This window comes from Lathamus discolor, chromosome Z, assembly GCF_037157495.1.
Source record: "Lathamus discolor isolate bLatDis1 chromosome Z, bLatDis1.hap1, whole genome shotgun sequence".
NCBI classification, from domain to species: domain Eukaryota; kingdom Metazoa; phylum Chordata; class Aves; order Psittaciformes; family Psittacidae; genus Lathamus; species Lathamus discolor.
Window position 1 is genome coordinate 20,180,299 of NC_088909.1, and position 21,303 is coordinate 20,201,601.

The following is a 21,303-nucleotide window of genomic DNA, read 5'->3' on the forward strand; positions in this document are numbered from 1 at the left end:
CTCCTCTCTATTCTCTCCTATTTATTCTTATGTCCCTCACCATCTGCAATATGCGTATATATAAAGCTTTCAAGGCAACCAGTCCTGCTCTCTCCACCTTTAATGAAAGAGCAAAATGTGTGCTGGATGCCAGGGAGCTGCAGTCAAAGAGGCAGGCACATGTCCTACAGCAGCCAAAACCCTATAATCTCTACTTGTCCATCACCTGTTTGGTTTCTTCTTCTGGCCCTGGTTGTGATGGCTGATTTCTGGGGACCTGGACAGTGCTATAACTGGTAGCACAGGTTGGCAAAGCCCCAGTGCATTGGCTGCAGTTGTGTTTATTTGCACACGACAGACAGTGTCCTGTTTCCTTTGGCAAGAAGCAGGGGATGAGTTTTGGCACGCAGTGCCCAACCTAAGGGCTGTGCGTGTGCCCTCCCCCTTGGCTGTGGTGTGGGACCAGCCTGAGCACATGACTTGGAGGTTCCTGTGTTTATCACCTGGCTCAGATAAGTAGGAGCTGTCTTTTCCATATTTTCCTCAAAGGAAGACTTCAGCCTCATGGGAATTTGGAAATAACTCAGCCCCTAGCAACACAGCCCAGGGTGAATGGCTGGCTTCTCTCTAATGTCTGAATAGCTGAAACATTTTGTTTTCTACCTAGATCCATTTAGGAGGAAAAATAAGTATTTAAATGCCATAGACCTGGTCTTGACAGTAACAAGAACTGATTTTGACAAAAGCACAGAAGTAGCCCCAGACTTCCAAGCCAAGTAATGAATCTTCATGGCACGCAAGAAAGGAAAACTCAAAGAACCTTGTTTATAAACTTATTCCGTAAGTAGTTTTAAATAATGAGCATATAGTAACCCTAAACTGGGTGTGATTAATACATCTTGAACCAGCCATTTACTGGAGGGATGTCCAAAGCAGAATATGACTAATCTGAGGATTGTAGAAGTACAGAAGAGAGCAGTAGTAATTCAGGCCAACAAGGGGCACAGGCTGCTTGGCACCAGCAGTTGGTATGCAGGGGTACAGCCCTCCTAAGCCTGTGGGAAGGATGATGTGTCTTGCCTTAGATTATGTTTGCTGTGAGATGTAAGTGGGGATTGAGCGTCGGCTGGGTTGCACAGCAGCGTGCCCTGAGCATTCCTGTAAATGAGCACCGAGCTGTTAAGGTGCTCCAAACAGCTCCTGTGAGCCAATACCCTGAATTTCCTCTGTTTTCCCCCATTAATTTTATATTGCTGGAGAAGAAGGAAACCCTGGAAGGCAAGAACTTGGTGAAAGAGGGACTCAGCCAACAGGCATCCTGGTTTATTTCTTTTAAATAGATGAGGCTGCAGCTTCTAAATAGCTGGGGCACAGAGACCCAGCTATTTAAAAGCCTTTCAGGAGCCTTCAGCTATTATCCATGTACTCCAGCAGAGAGAACGGGTCTCCCACTCACTTTTCTTTGAGCAGTAGCTGAGAGAAAAATGCACATTCCCCTGCCTGTCACCTCAAACACAAGAATTTCACCCTGATTTACCTGAACAAAGACGGGTAGTTAGAAGAAAGGGCCTTCAGGTAGGCTTTGCTGGGGGGTCTGGGCTCTGGTGCTTTAAAGAATTTATTGTTGCTTTTTCTTCTGAAGCAGTAGTTGATCAGGCCTTTTGGAGTGATCATGCTCTTCCTCATCTGGAGATGAGGCATAGGGCTCCTGGGTAAGGCTTGCATGGGGAGACTGGGCTTGCTGGCTCCTGTATCAGAGATGTTCAAATCTGGGAATGTGACCCTTTAAAGCGGCATGAAGTCCCCTAGAGCTGCCTGCAAGACAGTCTTGCTGAGGTGGGTGCCCGGAGAGGCCATTCAGAGTCTGTGGCCACGGCAGTGCTCTGGGAATCCCCTGAGAGGGTCTGACTCTTGAGTTCTCTGGTGCATTTCTGGGTATGAACTCAAACTGGGAGCGTGTCCTCAAGTGTGCAGAGAGAGATGAAATTATTTAGTGCCTTTTTGGCCAAAAGACTCATTGCCCCTACTGCAAGTCTAGCTCTTCACCTGTGTATGTGATCAGGGGAGTATCCCAAAGGAACATCCTTTCAGGATGTAACAGGGTTACAAGTATTTGTCCAGCTGAGCATTGTGGTTAGCTCTGTAGCCATGAATGCTGCAATACCCCGGCTGGAATCGCTGGCTACTCGTTGTACAGAGACTTTCTGGAGTAGGAGTAAATGGCCAGGGTCAAGTTTGATTTTCCGGCAAGAAATCTGTACTCAGCTCCTCTTACAAAGAGCTGCTAAAATCTGCTGTAGGGGTAAGGGAGGCTGCGGAGGGGAGAGGGCGTACGATAGGAATACTTTTTTTGGATAGAAAATGCCTACACGCATGCTTTGGAGTATGGGCACCCACCGGGACTACTCCGGGGTGACCTACCCCCACCCCAAAATTCCCTCCTTGCTCTTCGGGCCCGCCCCTGCCCGATGCCCTGCGGTGGGGGAGGAGGAAGAGGGGGAGGAAGGCGGGGGGGTGGGTGGGAGGGAGTCCCCATCTCCGGCATGAGGCCGGGCTGAGCAATGTGCGAGCAGGCAGCACGGTACTGCCGGGCCGGCGTGCAGAGGCTGCTGCGCAAGCCTCCGCCAGCGCTCCGCGGGCTGGACGGGATCCTGAGCTGGGTGGTGGCCAGGATGAGCGACAAGGGCGTCGCGGAGCGGGAGCTGCTCACCGCGGGAGCCGCCGCCGCGCAGAGGAAGGGCACCTCCGTCATCCTCGATGTGAGTGCGACCCGCGCCCCGCACCCCGCGTCCCGCCCCGGCTCGGGAGCGGGGTTCTACCCCGGGTCCTGCACACTCCCGCCCGGCTGGAGACGAGTTGTACCCCGGGTCCTGCAATCCCTGCCCGTCTGGGGACGAGTTGCACCCCTGGTCCTGCAACCCCCGGCAGGCTCGGCATAGGTGTGCAGCCCAGGTCCCACATCCCCCTGCACACGTCCCGCCTCCAGCTCGGGATCGGTGTTATTTCCTGGGTTCTGCATCCCGGGCTGCGCTCGGGTCCAGCCATTTCCCAGACCAGAAAGAGGCTGTACCCCGGCTCCTGTAATTGCTCGCCTTGCTCCTTCACGCGCTGCGTGGGCACTTGGGGTGCACCGCGGCTCCTGCACCCTCATTGCAGGATCCTGCACCCCCCGACCGGCTTGGCATCAGGGTTATTCCTCGGATCCTGCATCCCCCGCAAGTTGGGGACGGGGTGCAGCCCAGGTCCTCTATCTCCTAGGCTGGCTGGGTGTAGGGATGGTCAGATCCAGCAGCCCCTTTCCAGATCCTGTGCCACTAGCTGGCTGGGCATGGGGGGTGCAAGATCCACCTGTCTAGATCTTGCACCCCCTGGACTGGCTGAGCACCTCAGGTGCAGTCTGGGAGCTGCACTCCTTTGCCCTGCACACAGTCAACAGCTGGGAATAAGGTGCATCCTGGTCATGCATCTCCCGGACAGGTTGGGAATGGGGATGCCATCTAGGATCCTGTAGCCCTTTTCCTGTGTCCTGCACCCCCAAAGTGGCTGGGCATAAGGGTGCAGCCCAGGTCCTGCATTTTGTTTTGACTGGCTGAACATGGGGATGCAGCCTGTATTATCTCCTTGCCAGGATCCTGCACCCTTTGGACCAGCTGGGTATGGGGTGCACCCCAGGTCCTGCATCCCATGGGTCAGCTGGGACAGGGATGAACTGTAGGTCCTTAATCCTGGTATTATCTTGACTGGATGGGGATGCAAGACTCCAGGTCCTGTAGACTCCCCAGGCTTGCACCATGGGTTGCCCCAGGTTAGCCAGGCATAAGGGTGCATGTGGGTCCAGCATCCATTTCAGGTCCTGGGCATCAGTCCCAGAAGGGCTGTAGCTGTCAGGGTCTGTGCAGCGGGAGCTGGGCAGCATGGTCCTGGATGCGTGTGACTGCGTGGGACCCCTGGAGTCCCTTGCCGAGGTTTGGGGGGCAGGCAGAGGTGTGCTTAGTGCCTCGGGTGCAGTATTTATAGACTTCCTGATTAGGAAGCTAACGAGGCTGTTTGCAGTTTAATGAATTGGGAGAATGGGGTAGAATCAATTGGAGTGCAAACGGTGTAATTACACAGTCTTTCTGCAGCGTTTAGTAATTAAACACACATATCCTCAGCTTTGCTATCTCCCAGCTTTAAAAATAAAAATGTACTCAATGCAAAAATAAAACTACTGAGGCACTGGCTGTAGTAAAGGATCTCCTCCAGCCCCCTCAGAGTTAGGCAGTAGTAGCACTTCCAGGCAAGACTTAGAGTTTTCTAAATAATTTGCAGAATCTTCTACCACATCCCCAGCAGGCATTGGTGTCAGCTGGTGCAGTGAACCCAAAACTCACTACATCTCTGGGCACCCCGATCTCATAGGCATTTTGATTCCTGAATGGACCAACACTACTGCATCTATTGAACTCTCAAAAGCAGCTTGGAGATCAGAGCTCTTAAGGATGGTCCTGCCCAGTGAAATGGGCTGACAGGCAGGCAGCTGCAGGCTGTAGGAAATGCTGTTTCATGGGGCAACTGAAAGGACAAATGCAGCTAATACCTCTATGACTTTTAAGATAATTTGTTTGGGTTTTCTGTTAGATTTTGGGGTCTTTTTCTTCTTCTCTTTCCTGCCCTGAAATTCCTGAAGTTTTACAACAATCTGGAATCTGGGCTTCAGAGCATGAATGCAATTGGGAAGCAACATTGAATTTATACAACAGGTTCCTGAGTTAAGACTGCTTTTCCACTAAATGGTATCTTACCTTACGATCATTAAATGGAATTTTTTTTTTTTCTCCACTTTGAGGTTTGAGCTGAGAAAATGAACCGTGAACTTTCAGAATGCCTTGACCAGTGGAAAAAACAATGGAGCTAGGCGTGCAACTCCTGATCCATTTTCCCTTTCGCAATGGGGCTGGGAGCCCTTTCTCACTTGCTGAAATTAGAAATGGATGCTGGAAATGTAAAGCCTGAGGGTTTGGGATATTTTTTTTCCTCCTCCCTTAGAATTTCCTTCTCTCCTTTTCTCCAGTGACAATAAGAACATCAGCTGAAGCTGTGGCTTCACTGTAGCAGGCTCTTCAAGTGCACTGTGAGACTGCCCCTTTTCCCCACACACCCCCACCCTGTATGAAGGGTTTAAGCAGAGAAACACACATTTGGGTTAATTTTTATTCATTATCAGGAACGTAAAATACATCCCACTGAATCCCCAAGAGATAAGAACATGTTTTCCCATTAATTCATTCACGTTCCTGCATTACGCGGATGTCCGGGGGAAGCAGCTAGTCCCAGCCATGCAGCAGTATGACTCGGTGGGTGGGGATGAAGTGAAAGACCTGTGAGATTTTATATTTAACTACCATGTTTGCATGAGCTGGTGTGCTATGTAGATAGTTCACAGGGGGCTGGGAAAGGAGGGTTAAGCTTGGTATTAAGCTATGAATTAGATGGCTCTGATGCTAATAGTACTTTAGTCACTTTTTCTTTCTTTTCTGTTCCGGCTTTCTTTTGGCTCAGCCATCATCAGTGTGCTTGTTCTGACTCCTCCATATTGTGAGGGTGGCTGGTGGGTCAGTACAAAGTTCCCTGTGCCCTTTCTGCCAAAGAAACAGAACTGTGTTGGTGTGGGGCAAAACTGAGGGTGGAGGAAGAACAGAATACAACAAGGGAGCTAAATACCTTTTGTCATCAACTGGCAACTGCCATTTGGAGGGTGAATCTTAGCTTCTGGCTGGTTTCAGTATTTTTCTTTCATTTTGCCTGTGTCTTTTCAGGTAAAAAATTAAAAAAGGTTGAATAAAGTTTATGAGTTCAGCTCAAAAAAAAAAAAAAAAAAAAAAAGAAGCTAAAATTGTAGATTAACTAAACCCTGGTAGCAAACTAATGAAGAAGATATTTAAGCCCTAAGCATTGCCTAAAATATGCAATGAGTAAAACTGAGGGGTGACTGATGCTTTTCAGTGGTGGTAGCAGATCAAGTGGAGGTAATGTGTCTCTCTAGGCACCTGGAAAATATCACTTTGCATTTAATGTTAGGCAAACTAGCCTAAGGGGTTAAGCAAAGGGTCTGTACCCATCCTGTGCTCACCCTCAGGTGTCTGCCTCTGTGTGTTTGCTCCTGAGGTCTGGATTGCGCACAGCTGCTCCATCTGCCAGAGCCAAAAGCTCAGGCTTGGCAGCATGTGTAATCTGCTGTAGATAACTAGTGTCTATCCATAGCTAATCATGTGAGTAGTAACGCTATGTTCTCTTTTCTGCCTTCTGGACTGCTTGAAGATGCCCTGAGCTTTGCTCTAAACCCACAAGGACAAAACCTCTTTATTAAAAGGAAGCTGAAATTGTCATGCTGCTGCTCAAATCCATGTGTGGTGATAGTGGCATTTCTAGTCCAGAACAAATCCTCACACATCACAAGACTTATGAAAGGACAGTATAGTGGGTGTGTGGGTAAGCCTATATCAGATCATGTTTGCTGAGTATGAGTGAGTCCACATGCAGTACAGAACTGAAGTGGATGGTTCCTAAGGACTGAGAAATGTCTAGATAGGCATTGCTCTGTCTCAGTAGGAGTACTTCAGTGCTGACTTATGTACTTGCTCATCTCTTCCTGCCTTTCTGTTACTGTCAAAAACCTACACTGTTGTCAGGAGTGTGAACTCCAGTGCACGTTAAGACCTGGTCAGTCACAGTGGCTGCAGGCAAAGATGCCCCATCTGGTTTACACGAGGGAGAGCCTGTTGGAAGCACTCGTCTCCTGCTTGTCATCTGAAATATAAGGGTCAGCCTTGGGTATGACTGAGCATCCCTGTGGCAGGACTCTGTACTCCAAGGGGTACTGACATTCCTGCCTTCTCTCTAGCTTTGCCAATGGTGACTAAATGCATTGCTTTTCGGCTTTATTTTAAATGTTCCTGAAGAAAGCAGTGCTATTCATTTCAGGTCAGATGAAGATTTTTTTTTGATCTGCACTGTCTTTCCCTGAAAACTAATTTTGACCCTTATCTGCCTATTTCTTTCTTCAATAGGGTCAGAAAGATTGTTTCAAATCCATCTCTCTTGCCAATGGCAGCTCTTGCATACTCGCTTACCTGCCAGATCTGATTTGCACTTCTTCAACCCAATGGGACTGAGTGAAGTGTTTGGAAAGATACAGAGAATTTGACTTGTGCCAAGGGTGCATTTCCAAATGCAGATCCAAGAATTGGCAGAGTTTTCCAACTGCTTTGTGAATAACACAATTTCCAGTGCAGCAAAGCTATTGCAGCTACAAAATCCCTTCTTTTCTGCTTTGATGTTTATTCTTCTGTGGTTTTTTGTGTGTTGGTTGGTAGTTGTTTTTCTGCTTTTTTGTACTGTTTTTAAGGTTGATTCCCTCCCCATCTTGTATCCTTATTTAACTTCTCACTTCTCCAAGTGAATAGGGAAGGCTATCTTCCTCCTCCTTCATTACTCTTGTGTGAAATCCATGGTTTGAAATCATCCCCTTGAGCCATGCCAGCAGGGCATGGCTGCAAAGCAGGGGCAGAGCAGGGCTGTGCTCTGTGCATTCAGGGATTGCTCACAGCGAGGTACATAATGGCACAGAAGAGTCCAGCCTTTCTCTTCTGCTCTTCAGATCTTCGTAAGCAGGGGCTTGAAATGGAGCTGTACCTAGGCTCAATGTTAATGGAAAAGTAACTTCTAGTGCTGTGTAGGTGGTAACAGCAAATGCAACTCTTGCCTGTCTCATACAACTTTTATTTAGGACAGCCAGGTAAAGTCTAAGGAGAAAGGTACAAGTGAAAGGAGAGGCTAAGACATGGTGTTAACTGCCCTTCTCTTGGAGTGGCAGAAGGAGCAAGGAGACCTGGAGGTCTGTAGCAGCCTTGCTTTGGCAGGGAAGCTGCTCCAGAAAGGACAATATTATTTGCACCCCAATGGCATATTTCCAAAACACCCAAATCGAAACTTTCCCCTTGCATGGGCAAAGCTTGCTAGTCTGATCATGTCAAAAGATGTCGTCCAAAGTGGAAAAGATTCAGGTCATTACATTCTTGGATTATTGCTTGAAAGAGCAACATATAGAGGCTGTAGGATATATTCCTACCAGTGCCTGAAGCTGGAGACGTAAAGGCCACGCCTGATACAAAACCTTGTCTCAACTCCGCATGAGGTGTTGAGGCTTATAGGGAGAGAGGAACAGAAAGGAAGAATCAGAATGTAGGGACATCGTGAGCAGACTAATTGGGGGTTTAGGTATATTTGGGTATCTGGATGCTTTCTCATCCATTAGGCTTTCCTCACTCAGGAGACTTAAGATTTTGTTTGTCCTCAATTCTGCACCAAGATTAGAATGGAAAACAAAATTCTAGCTCAGCTGCAGTCTATTTTAAATCAACATCATGGTAACCTGCTGAAGGGACAATAAACTCTACAAACCCTGTAATAAATCTTGGGCTGGTTAGTGGAGTGCTTGTGTGAATTTAATAAAATTCCTAAGAAAACCTCTATTAAGCAGCCTCTAGCGTTGCACATTCTCATCCAGGAGCTTTGAAAAGGCAGAAGTGAATGTTTAAATTGAAAGCATTAGGGGTTTTTTTAGTTATTATTAACCACTAGTGTTTTGAATTGCTTACTTCCACCAGCCAACATCTGTAGTAGCCCTTTGAGAGTACAGCAAAAATGTGTATTTTAAAAGTCATTGGAAATCTTGACAGATGTTCCTCACTTTAAATAAAACAGCTTATAGTCATCTAAACACAGTAAATGGAATAAGTATGCTGCAGACAGCAAACTACACGCCTGTGTAAAACCTATAAGTGAATCTGGCCCATATTGTGGGCATACTGTGGGCTCACTATGCAACTTAGCTTGTGCTTCAGGAGACTTGCTTAATAGGTTTAAAATGTAGCTCATGGGGGAGATGGTTGCTGTAGTACTTTTTGGACTGGATAATTTCTCATTTACCATCTGAAAGCCCTGATGGTTGGAGAACTGTGGGAGATGGAGCGGAAAGAGCATCCCTGGTCAGGCTGTGTCGTGCTGCCAGCTCCTTTTCCATGTTGGGGAGGGTCCTTGTCTGTGGTGGAGGCATGGGAAGCCAATTGCTACCGAGGGCGTAGCAGGACAAGATGTTTCTCTATCAATATTTCATAGCCTCCACTCCTGCTGACCTCCAGAGCTGCTGCCTTGGCTAAGTCTAAGCAACTTCACTGCTGAGTGAGAATGGCAGTGATGGAGTTACTGCAGGCCTGCAGAGAGTGACTGCAGGGATGACTGGCTTTGCAGTGTCTATGCTGGAGATGACACAGCATCACTGCTTATATTCCCTTCTTCCTGGAGCTGGTTAGAGCATTCCTTCCCCTGAGCACCCTCGGAGCCTGGCACTGAGCTGCCATCAGGGGCTTGCCTTGCTGGGCCATAGGAGAGGCATGAGGGGCTGCATTTTCCCTTCCATCACCAGATCTTTCCCTTACTGAAAGCACATCACGTCCTTCCCACAGTGGAACAACTAATTCAAGACATGAACAGAGAGCATCTTCAGGTGTGTGTGGGAGGGCACTCTTGTTTGCTGAGACAGAGCATGAATCCTGGGTCTTCACAGAAGCAGTGTTTCTGGCAGCATTGCCAAGCTATCACAGAGTATATTATGTCTTTATCAGCCTCCTGATGCTCATTCCAGTGCTCATACCTTGATGTACTGCCTGCCTGTGATGACAGACATCTTTATCTTAAACTGCTTTCCCTCCAGGTGTCCTGTTTTGAATATTTTTGTGTGTGTGCAGATTTGAGGTGGTTCAATTAAGCTGGAACAATAAATCTTGCTCATTAGCAATAAAACCTAAACAGCTTAGTCCTGTAGAATGAACCTTAGCAGGTAATACAGCTGATGTGATCTTCCATCAATATGCTTGTTTACAAATAATGATACTTTCTAGGAGTATCTGGGAGAGCTAAAGCCCTGAAAGTTTCACTTAGCGAAGGTGGACATAAATACTTCAGTTTCTTAACATTTTTACCTTTTTTCTTGTTTTTTTTTCCTCTTGCTCTTACTGTTCAAGGCAAGGTTGGTGGCTCCATAGAGCAGAGCACTGCAGATTTTTCCCACTTTAAGCTATGTTTTACTTACTGTTTCTACCTTCCCATTCTTCCTCTGCCATTTGTGCTTAGCAGTGTTGCAGTCTCCCACAGGACCTTAAAATAGACTTTGCTGCTTCTGCATTGGATTTGATGTAATATCTTTATTTCAAAGCAGTGGGAATAGTAATACAAGTAAGTTGTGATGAAACAAATCCAGAAATAAACAGCATCTAGAAAGAAAAGTGCCTCATCTGGAGGTGCTCGTGGGATTGTGAGGAGCTGGGGTGTCTAAGCCAGAAAAAAAGGAGCATTTTGTACTCTGGGCAGTCCATGTTGTGCATGGCTGACTGATGTGTGCCAAAGCCATGGAGCCTTCTGGGGTTCCTGCTTGTCTTGCCTGGCTTTATTCTTTCTTCCGATAGACAAGCTGTGACAGTCTGGCCCTTCAAACCCCATATTTAACCTCAGTGAAGTCCATAAGGATGGTAGGATTTCCCCCCAAAGCTTCTAATTAATCTAAAAAAAATAAAGGTCAGTCCAAGAAGTAAGGAGTTTTGGGGTGGTCACAAGCTGTAATCCTTGTAGGGTTATGACCCTCTCTTGAAGCTGGGACTTGGTGGCTCCCACCATTTAGGTCTGGCTTCACCAGAGGGTGTTCTCCTCTGCTGAAGTACACCAGAAAGTCCACCTTTGACTTTGCCCTGTGCAGCTAAGGAGGAACTTTGGGCAAAAGAATGATTATTATTCCTTAATTAAGCTACGTTCTCTTAAATAGGATATTCTGCAATTCAGTTTGTCTCTTGGGATTCCTTTTTTGTGCAGCAGTTTCTCTCCTGACATTTTTCTCTTCTTTAATATGATTTTATGACCCAGAAAAGAAGAGATTCCATTTTAGGACTGACTGTGATCTGTCCTGCTGGTGCTTTTTTTCCCTCTGCAGGGAAATGTCTTTGTACAGTCAAAATCTCTGCTTTTGCTCAAATTAATAAGGCCAGGTCTGAAGAAACGACAACAATGTTTTCCTTTTCTGCCCAGTCTGAGCATGTTAATTTTTTGGTAATTTATGGCCAAACCTGTGTCAGCAGCTATTTTTTGCAGGAACCTGTAAGACTGCAACCTTTGCACAAGTCTTTTGCTATTAGTCGCATCGTCAGGTGTCTATTTCTAAAATGAGACTAGTCAAAGACATAGCAGTTGTTTCTGCTGTTTTTTCCCTTGCAAATTCAGCCATACTACACATTACTGCAATTCCTTTTTCTTCTGAAAGGGTTATGAGAATCTTCTCTGTGGGCTGCTCCTCCACACTGTAGTTTTAAGTCTAAATATAATCTTTTTCCCCCAGAGGAAATGTGCTTTTTTAAAAAGAATATTGTAAATAGTTTTAGAAGTGCAGAACTGTGAAACCTGCTTTAAGAGATACTATTGATGCTAGAGAAATTGGCTGGGCATGCTGCACAGCTGTTAGAATTTTTTTTAATGGGTATTTTTCATGTGTTGGATCCATGTTTTTGTCATTCTTCTGCAAGGGAGGTAGGAGATGGTGGAACTGCTGGAAGTATTTTGTGTTTATTTTGCTAGCTAACCCATTTTCTACCAGTTATTCCAAAGGCAACCATGTTGATACTCTAGTCCAGAAGTGGTTGTCCGTCATGTGGGTCTGGAGGTGATGGGCTGAGCCCTGGGAAGGGTGAGCTCAGTAAAACACCTGAATTGGCTGAAAGGGCTAGAGTGTGTGGTCCTGCCCTGTGTGTGGGGTTGAACATGGTCCCAGTGCTAAAGGCTTCACTCTCTCAAAGTTAAACAACATAGTAAACGTGTTTCTCTCTCTCTTTCAATTCTAGATTTTCAGAAGAGCTGACAAAAATGGTAAGTCTGTATATTCCTATTTCATACTTGTTGGTTGAACTTTTGTCAGCATTACCGTTTTTCCCAATAGTGTTCTCTAACTATTTAAATGTCTTTCAGCTTACTGGGCCTGATGCTGGTAGGGTCTAAGCATCAGAAAACATTTCATTATTTCTTTGGCTGAGATATTCTTAGAGCAGATGTGATACTAGTATGCAAGTCAGCACGGTGAGATTCACCAGATTTGGGGCAATTTCACAAAAAAAAAGAGCATAAAAATAAATCACAACTAAGTGATAAGTGACAATTCACCTCTTGGAATAGCTTTGCAAAATGAACTTCATCTGTGAATATTAGTAGTTTGGCTCGTGAAGGACTGGACACATGTATTGAGGAGCAACATGTATTGATTTGTGTTTTCAGTATGTGCCTGTAGAAAGCTGAATAACTTTGCTGAGTCTAGTCTTTCCCTTAGGTGGGGAGTAATGTGGAGGTTATATGACTTGGGATCCTGAAAGGAGCTGCTCTTCTGTGAGGTAACAGTCACGGGAAAAAGAGGCAATGGGTCCAATCGCAGGATCTCTCTCCATCCTGAAAAGCAATTTAATTTTAGCTCCTAGCTAAAATCCCAAGAGCTAGTCTCTAGCTAGTCCCTGCTGTACAAGAAGAAAATTAAATATGTGTTAAAACTGTGTGTGTTTGCAGAGGGACGTGTGGGAGCAAAGGAGCACAGGGGAGAGTTTGTTTTTTCCCTGGCAGATTTCAAAGGGATTTACCTGATTTCTGCAGGAGCTTATAGATACATAGGATCACTGCCCCTAGGAAAGGAATCACAGAATCACAGAATCCCAAGGGTTGGAAGGGACCTAAAAAGATCATCTAGTCCAACCCCCCTGCAAGAGCAGGGTAACCTACAGTACATCACACAGGAACTTGTCCAGGCGGGCCTTGAATATCTCCAGTGTAGGAGACTCCACAACCCCCCTGGGCAACCTGTTCCAGTGCTCTGTCACTCTTACAGTAAAGAAGTTCTTCCTGATGTTAACGTGGAACTTCCTATGCTCCAGTTTACACCCATTGCCCCTTGTCCTATCACTGGATATCACTGAAGTGAAGGCTGCTGTGAGCTGACTGCCATGTAAGCAGTAAATGCCCTGTTAACGCGGGCATTTGATTCTAACAACTGACACAGTTATAAGACACTGAAATTTGTTGCTTGGATGAGCTGAGCAGTTGTGCGGTGGAAGGAGAATGCTGGCAATGGGGGGAGAACACTCCTAAGTGCTGCTTACAGAAGAAAATGAATTTCTGCTCTTGACACCCAGACTGTCATACTTCACAGCCTCCTGAGCACTTAATTGTTGCATAATGGGAGACCAGGAGGTTTTGTTTGATGAAATATTAGATGCTGCCTCTGCTTTCTGCTGGCTGGTGTGCCTGCCCTCATGGAGCTGAGTGCTGGGGTTGCCAGCTCGTAATGAAGTATTAACCTGCCACTTGCTTGCCATCAGATGGTGGGGGTTTTGGAGTACAATTGTCAGTGTCTTTGCTGCTTGTAGATATTGGGCTAAAATCTGTGCTTAGCTATTCACACCTCAGTTTGAAGTTGAAAATGCCACTCCAGGCTTTGACCTGTGAAACTGCTCCTTGCTAAGCCCCTGTTTAGCCTCCCTCCTGCCGGACCCTCCTTCCAGTTTCCAGGCCAGTCACTGTGTAGGGCATCTGAAATCAAAAGCAGTGATTTTTTTTTTTTCTTTTCAATAACAAATGATACTCTCTTGAGCAAAGCTTGAAAAGATGCACTTTAACATACTGGTCTTGATGTAGTTATTTTCAATGACTGCTCTTTGAACTATGCCAAATGATTCTGTGCTTTTGTTTTTATTCCAATTAAGTTTAGAATAGCTGCAATGGGGCTGAGGAATTGGAACTCAAAGTACAAAACCTTGTCTTGGCTGTTGTGCCAATATTAAGGTTTTTCTAGGATGGGTGAATAGAGCAGCTCAGAAGTTGCTCTTGGAGCTCTGGTACTCCCCACTCACTGCAGCAGGAAGGAAGGTGCTGCTGCCTGTGAGAAACAGGCAGACATGTCTTTGCAACCTATCCAAGAAGGCAAAGATGTCATTTTGGTGTTTTTACCACATCACAAGGTCGTGGGGGTTAAACTTTAGTGCAGCTGTCCCACAGGGACAGCTCTCTTGGTGTATTTTGTAGGTGACAGTGCAAGACATGAATCTGTTTTTTTGTGGGGTGAGTGATAACTGGGGAATGATCAGCCTGTGGATCTGCTTCATCTGCTCTGGTGATGGGTTTCTGAGAAGACAGATGTACCTTTGGAAAGCAGGTGATGTTTACTGACCGGTTCCCTTGCTGTTATTGAAACCCATCCAAATGTCCTGGGTTTGCAACCTTGTAGTCTGTTACTAATAACGACCAAACATTCCTTCAGAGTTTTAACACGAATAACAGGTAAAGGTCAAATAAGGTCCTTCCATCAGTAAGAGCAAATCTGTTGTTCTTGCCCCTGCCCCTCACCCTGGGAAAAACCTGCCCAGCTCTTCCATTGTCTTCTCTCTGAATGTTCCTCCCTTTGTAAGGCTTGAGCAAGAGATCCATATGGATAACAAGCAGGACTGCTCTCCTGCATGGCTCAGGTACAGTGTGACACTGAAAAGCATTTTCTTGTCCAGCTCATTCAACTAGAGGGTGTCTGGAGTTGAGCAAAGAAGCAGAGATTAATACCCCAGAGCTGACCTTCGGGTGTCCATCAGCCACACTGGACACCCAAACACCTCTCCATGGAGGTGCTGTCCATGCAGATGTACCTTCCTGGGGGTCAGGTACGCCATAATGTAATGCTCATGGGGAGCATTGCTCATGAATGAGTGGTCACTTTGGTTGGATGCTGTGCAGATACGAAAAGATGTTCACCCCTTTGAAGATACTCCCCCGGACACCGTTTGAACATCTTTATTCTATTCAGAGCAACTGGAGTTCTTATTGATTAGGTCACAAAATGTTAAAATGCATGTGGATTGTCAGTGACATATCTGCCAACCATTAGCTGTTAATGCATTTGGTGTAAAGGTGACGAGCTGACTAGTCAGAACACATAACCAGCTTGGGGTGATATGAATAGGCACCAGCAGGACAAGCCCTACCCCAGAGTTTGGCACTCAAATTGGTGGTTCATTGTCAAACATGTTGCTGGGAAGGAATTTGAACTGCTTCAGGGTGAGAGCTGTCACTGCCAGGGTGCAGAAGGTCTGAGCACTAGGCTTGCAGGGGGGTGAGGAGACCACCATCGCTGAATAGGAAGGGTAAGTGCCCCCCAGCTCTGGCGAGGCTGCTGGCACCAGTTGCTCTATTGAAATTTGTCCTGCTTCTTTTTAAGCCTGCATAGACACTGTAGCAAGGCACAGCTGGTGCTGTTAATGATGGCCAAATGGTCTATGAAGAAAGTTATCTCCACCTCCGCTTTCACACCCATTGCTTGCAATGCGTGTGACCTACAACTGCACTGTTTGGATAACACAGTGCAGTGCTCTCCATGAGACTAATGCTGCCAGGCAAACAAGATGATGCCTTTTCCTTTTTCTGACATGGATGATGGGCTGTCACAAAGCAGTCTGGAGTTCAGTGGCAGCTCTATCCCTATGTTGGCTCCTGCAAGGTAAGGTGGCCCAGCATGTGTCAGTCTCATCACAGCTGCTTTCCAGTGCCACTGAGTAGGGTTGTCTCTGATCTTGGTGCTGTCTTCTGAAGGACTGTATGTCCTGCAATGATGTTCCCTACATTTATGTAGATGCTGCTTTTTTGTTGAGCTGTGATGGCCAGCTCCAGCCATTCATATTTGCTGAACTCTTGAGTTTGCTACCTTTCATAAGTAGCTCAGTATATTCCTCTGCAGCCTTCTGGGGTCATGGCTTCCCACAGCTGCCCCTACATTCTCCTGCAGCTCACAGCAACTGCTGCAGGAAACAGCCAGGAATATTTTCCTTGGTACAGCCTCCCTGCAAACTGTGGCCCAGAGGTTTCCAGAGCTAGAGGTAATGCCCTTGTATTTAATATCACCAGGGATCTCTTTTTCACAGTTTTCTCTTTGACATCCTGGCCTTTAATTTATCGATTTGCTGAAATTCAGTCTCTTCACAGCTTTAGCTCGTGCAGCTCTGAGGAGCAGTAGAAGCATCAGCCTGCTGCTTTCATGCTTCCTCGCGGGTGGCCTGTGTGCTGTACAATGAAAATCCTACACTGTTAGGTTTTCCTTGGAATTCCAGGAAGGGGCGCCGAGCCCTGGGCAGGCTGCTGGGAGCACAGGCTCATGGCTTCCCAAAGTATTTTACTCTGTTAACATGCTTGTGCTGTCTGCACATGTGCAGAAGTTCTTGTCTGGCAGACACTTTGCTTGTTTAATTGACCATCTGAGGTGAGTCGTTCTATGGCGCTGTGTGATGGTGGTATACGGGGGACAGAGCTCCCAGGGCAGGCAGTGCTAGCAGCTTTACCCAGTACCGGCAGCTCTTGCTCTCCTTGGCTCTTACAGACCTGTGCAGGAGCCCTACAGATGTAGCAGGGAGAAATCTGAATAAAACTTCAGCTCTTGCTGTCTAGTTTTACTAGAACATCTCACGTAACTTCTGCCATGCAGAGATTAGGTGATTAAAGGGTCACGTAAGAGAGAGGAGAGATTTTAAGCTTAAGGCATTGTCTTATTTAATGTCCAGTTTCCTACCGTCAAGAGGTCATAAATCAGCATCTTGAGTTTAAAAATTTTATTCTATTTTTCCCTCCAGCCTGGTAAAAATGGCACTTATGGTGTTAAGGCAACATGGCTGGTTCTGACACAGTAGCTATGGAACCTGATCGTGTGAATTCTCCCTCATCCCCTTCTTTCCAAAGCTCCTCAGAATAAATTGATAATTTGTGTAAAACTGGATATTCTTGGTGCAAGATGCTAAACCACATCATTATCCCTGCCATGTTCAGGTACTTGCATTAAGGCGATTTGATTCAGTGTCTACATACTATGACATTGCTAATGAAGCAGCCCTTTCTCGTTTAAAGATGTCCTGGTCTCCTGGCCCTGAAAAATTAGATTCTGTCTCTAATGTGATTTAAGTCCCCAACCTTTTTCCCCATGGATAATATCAAGGAGCTGGATTTACAACTATCTATATGGTAAACTCAGCAAACGGTTTGGATAGCACACCTTGGAATGGTGAGCATGTTGGAGGAACCTGGAAAAACTGGCAAATGGTCTGAAAAAAAAGGAAGAAGTGTAACCTTCTGACAGTGAATAATTCAACTAGCTTTAGTCATGCTTTGCAGGGGCATGGCTGTTACTCATTCAAAATAATCTTTTTCTTCTGTGTAAGAGTGTTTTTCCTTTCTCTGCTAATAAATCCACCTACTGTCTTGTAACCCTCCCAGTCCCAGTAAACAATATTTTCTTTGACATATGGTAGGGAAATGGAGTTATCTTGTTTTAGGCTGGTAAAGCAGAGCTGTCAATCATCTGAGTTACCTACTGTGTACTTTAATAATCTCATTAGAAAGCTGTTAATCAATTATAAGTTGAATAGCCCAGGATCCCCTTTGAAAGATTAAGACTGTATAATTTTGACAGAGCAGCCTAATTGCTAACGATTCACTGCAAAAATGTTGCTTCCTGAAAACTTGAATTTTATTATCTTGAAATCTCCAGTCACTGCTACCACTCAACTGCCATGTCTTGAGCATAACTAACTGTGAAGTGCATCCAGCTTTACTCTTGTGGTTTAGTTGGATGGTTTTTGCTGCAGTTATCAGATCTTGTTCATAGAAATGGCCACTGGTCTGGCCTATCTATGGGGCTGGCTTGCTGGGTAGGTGGTAGGGGGTTAGGTGGGTTCCCCTGGATCTCTGCCATGGAATAGGAAAGATGCAAAGGAAGATGTGCCAGAAAAAAATCTTGACATATGGTTATAAAGTGCCTAGAGAAAATGGCAGGAGTAGCTGGCAGTGGTGCAGTATTCCACTTGACAGTGACCAGGGAAGTTAGCATTGTGGTTTGGCCAACTTGGCACCTTCCAATTGCCGCTGTCCTTGGGGACCTCTGCGCCAAGAACTGGCCCTAACCATTGTCCTTCTCCCTTGAATGTATCATATCTATAGAGGTGTGGATGGGAATGAAGCCGTTCAACATATGCTGCCTTGGATAGCTTCTGCTGTTACCAAAAATTGAAGGCAACGATGTACAAACATGGATTAAACAAATTTCATTTATTAATTTAACATAGAGATCTGGAGTGCAAATGGTGAGAGGAGGTTTCAGTTTTTAGTTGATCTGGATGATCAGCTGAAAGCCTGTAGAAGGATGTAGCAGAGCTGGTAAAGGAAAAAAAGGAAGAATGAATTCATGAAAGTGGTTGGAAAGGGCTTCTTGGTTAAGAGCCACAAAGAGCAATGGAGTTACGCTCATTCCTATCCCAGTAGGGCTTGCCTTTAAATAGCTGCACACAGATATCTGTTAGTCACTTAAGAGCTCATTAAAGGGAATTTCTACTGTTATTCATTGGAAGTAAAGGTTTGCATATCCCAGTGTTGGAAGCCTTATAGCAAATTGCACTACAAATGCTGGGGGCACATACAGAGCTGCTGACAAGCGGAGAATATAAATATCTTTGGACACCAGCATCATAACAAACTGGCTGAGGAGCCTGGCAGCAGGGTTGCGCCCTTCTGAGCAGAGCAAGATCTGCTTCTTAGGTATAAACTATTGGCACTGCTCTGACTGATGGCTTTGTGGCCATAATGCCCTTGCCACCATTGTCCCTTAATCTGTGGAGCTCACAAGCTTCAAAAGCTGGAAAAAGGAGAAAAAGGAAACCAAGTAAACAAAAAGCTGAGGCACATCTCACAGTCCCTGCTTGATATGTTAAAGAACTGAGGCATGGCATAAGTGCCACCTAAGTAGAAAGCAGTCTTGTTAATCACCAATATGCAAATGAAGAGACTGGAGCTTGAGGTTTCTTCATGGATCAGGTTTCTTACTTAAGAGATGGCTGTGGGGAGCAGGGAAAGCCCTGGGCCTCCACCGGAGGAAAAGGGCTGAATGAGTCTTGATGTGGTGGGTCTCCAAAAGAGCAGTGTATGAAGTGCCCAGCAATTTCCAGTCTTCCTAAGGGCTGTGTGCCTGTCCTCAGTGTCTCATTTGTAAGCAGAGACTGTTTCTCTACTTTCGAGTCTTCAAGGATCTGGGAAATTTGCATGATTTTTAATAGTAATAATTCTCAAAGCCTCACCCACCCTTTCCAGCCTTCACTTGGAGAAATGATTCTGATCACCTCTAATGAGCCTAGAACAGGAAGAAATGAGTGTTTGTTGTGGATGTGATTAGAGCCCAAATTCACAGCAACTGGACCCAGATCACTGTGCAGATATTTCCTGTTGCCTGTTTCACTCCAAGAATGCCCCTCGCCGAACTTGAGTCATTAATAAGGAAACTGGGGCAAAAAAGCGTAAAACTGCGTCTTCACTTCTGGCCAGGAGAGAGAGAAAGAAAAAACTGTCACTGGTGAGCAAATGGTCCAAATACACCATTTTTAATGTTCACTTTTAATGCTTTATGTCCCTGTACACTCCTTGTCTGCAGGTTAGAGAAGACATTTTTGAATAAGGAAATTGGGATTATGGTCTGAGCACAGCACTGCTAGCATGACATGAAGTGTGCTAAACATCATGTACTGTTTGCTTGGTTTCCTCCCACTAGTGATAGTTGTACCTTAGTCCATTCTTTACTTTGGAAACCCAAGAGCCTGTCACTATTCAGCTTGCTCATCCTGTCTGTGCCCATCCTTTTTTTTTTTCTTAATGGCATCTGATTGCTGGGCAAAAACCTTCCATTTTGGAGTTGTTCTGAGTTCAGAAATAGCAGGCATCCATTATTAATTACCTTGTTAATTTATTGAAACATTTTTAGAAAATTACTTGATTGGAATTTAGCGTGGTAATTGTCCATAAGGCGGTTTAAGATTCCAAGTACTTACCTCCCCACCTTCATTCCTCAATTTAGGCCCTTTTGGAAAATTCACCTGCACATGACCTGAATGGTAGGTAGCAGCTGGGACTCCAATAATATCGCACCAAAGGCATCAAGGAAGAAAAAGGAAGACATTGTAACTTTGGGTGGTTTTATCAGATCTTAAAAAGATGATAGGTAAGGACCATGATACCTCCATCTCTCTATCTCTGTCTCTGTTATCTATAGCTGTATCTATGTATCTCAGAATAAAAAGACCCCAAACACCTAATAAGCCTACTGCTGTACATACAACTCTTCCTTCCACAGCTCTGCATGCATTTTGGAATTACAGTTTTACTGTGAGCTCCCAGGAGCCTTGCAGTCCTTGCTGAAATGGGCTACCACTCACCAAAACCACTTATCTTGCAGACCAAAGTAATTACCTTCTGCATGGCTACTGCTCCTCATGCACAGGGAAAACCTTGAGCTATTCATAGCCCACTGGTGTGTTCAAATTAAATCATCAGTTGTAAGTTAAAATATTTTAACTCTTGTATAACAAAAACACTATTAGCAGCCATGTGGAAAAATGCAGTGATGAATCAGGTGGAAAAATGCAGTAGTGAATCAGGTTTTTCTGAGTAGGGATAAATCTGATAGGTTTTTCCATGCCCAGATGACCAGTCTAAATGTATTTCTCTTTCATAAATAAATGAAGAATGGCATTTAGATTTCATGTGACAATCAAAAGGCACCTTGTAAAACTGTGTATTAACCTTCATTTACAAGGAGGAAGTTTGAATTTGTTTTTCAGTTATTGGGACTCCTGTGTCATCTCTTAGCTCCCTGTTGCATATTCACTTATCCTTCCAAGTCCTTGCAAAGTGCACCGTACATGGTTTTGAAGAGATGACATATGTTCAAATGGAAACATGCAGTTCCCAAAAATTATAAACAAGCCTATCAAGCCTATGATGAATTCTAAGGTAATGTAGAAATTTTCTACAGGTGGTTGCTGCCCATGCTCTATAGGTTGTCATTAGATGTGTCCAGTGCCTCTGTTCATCCTTTGACACTTTGAGCTTAGGATTTCATTTCCATTATTGACTGTCTGGCTTGAAAAAGCATTTCTCAGCTGCTTGTGCCCTTTCAGGGCTGCTTTTTCCTTTCAACAAAGATATAAAAGTATCTGGTGCACCTGTGTGCAGCAGAAGGAAAGAGCTGAGAGTTTTTAGGATGTTTTTCTTCTCATGTCACTTTTTATTAGAAAATGAATATTAGAATCATAGAGTATTTTTATACTTTAAGCTAGAGGAGGTTTGAGCTGGGCAAGGTTTGGATCCTGCCCACAAAATCCCACATGAATTCAAGCCAATGGTGTGGCCAGCAGA

At 45.3% G+C, this 21,303-nt stretch overlaps 1 protein-coding gene across 2 annotated transcripts in view; it reads left to right on the plus strand.

Annotated features, from left to right (window-relative positions):
- Positions 1 to 2,525: 2,525 nt before the first annotated feature.
- NECAB2 (N-terminal EF-hand calcium binding protein 2) overlaps positions 2,526 to 21,303 on the plus strand; it is a 79,936-nt gene continuing 61,158 nt past the window's right edge. Inside the window, exons 1-2 of one of the 2 annotated variants that reach the window (XM_065661725.1) lie at positions 2,526 to 2,738; positions 11,904 to 11,928. In XM_065661725.1, the coding sequence (XP_065517797.1) occupies positions 2,541 to 2,738; positions 11,904 to 11,928 (223 nt within the window). In that variant the 5' untranslated portion in view covers positions 2,526 to 2,540. Of the gene's footprint in view, positions 2,739 to 11,903; positions 11,929 to 19,881; positions 20,108 to 21,303 lie in introns of those variants that run through there. The other variant, XM_065661726.1, reaches the window with a different exon arrangement.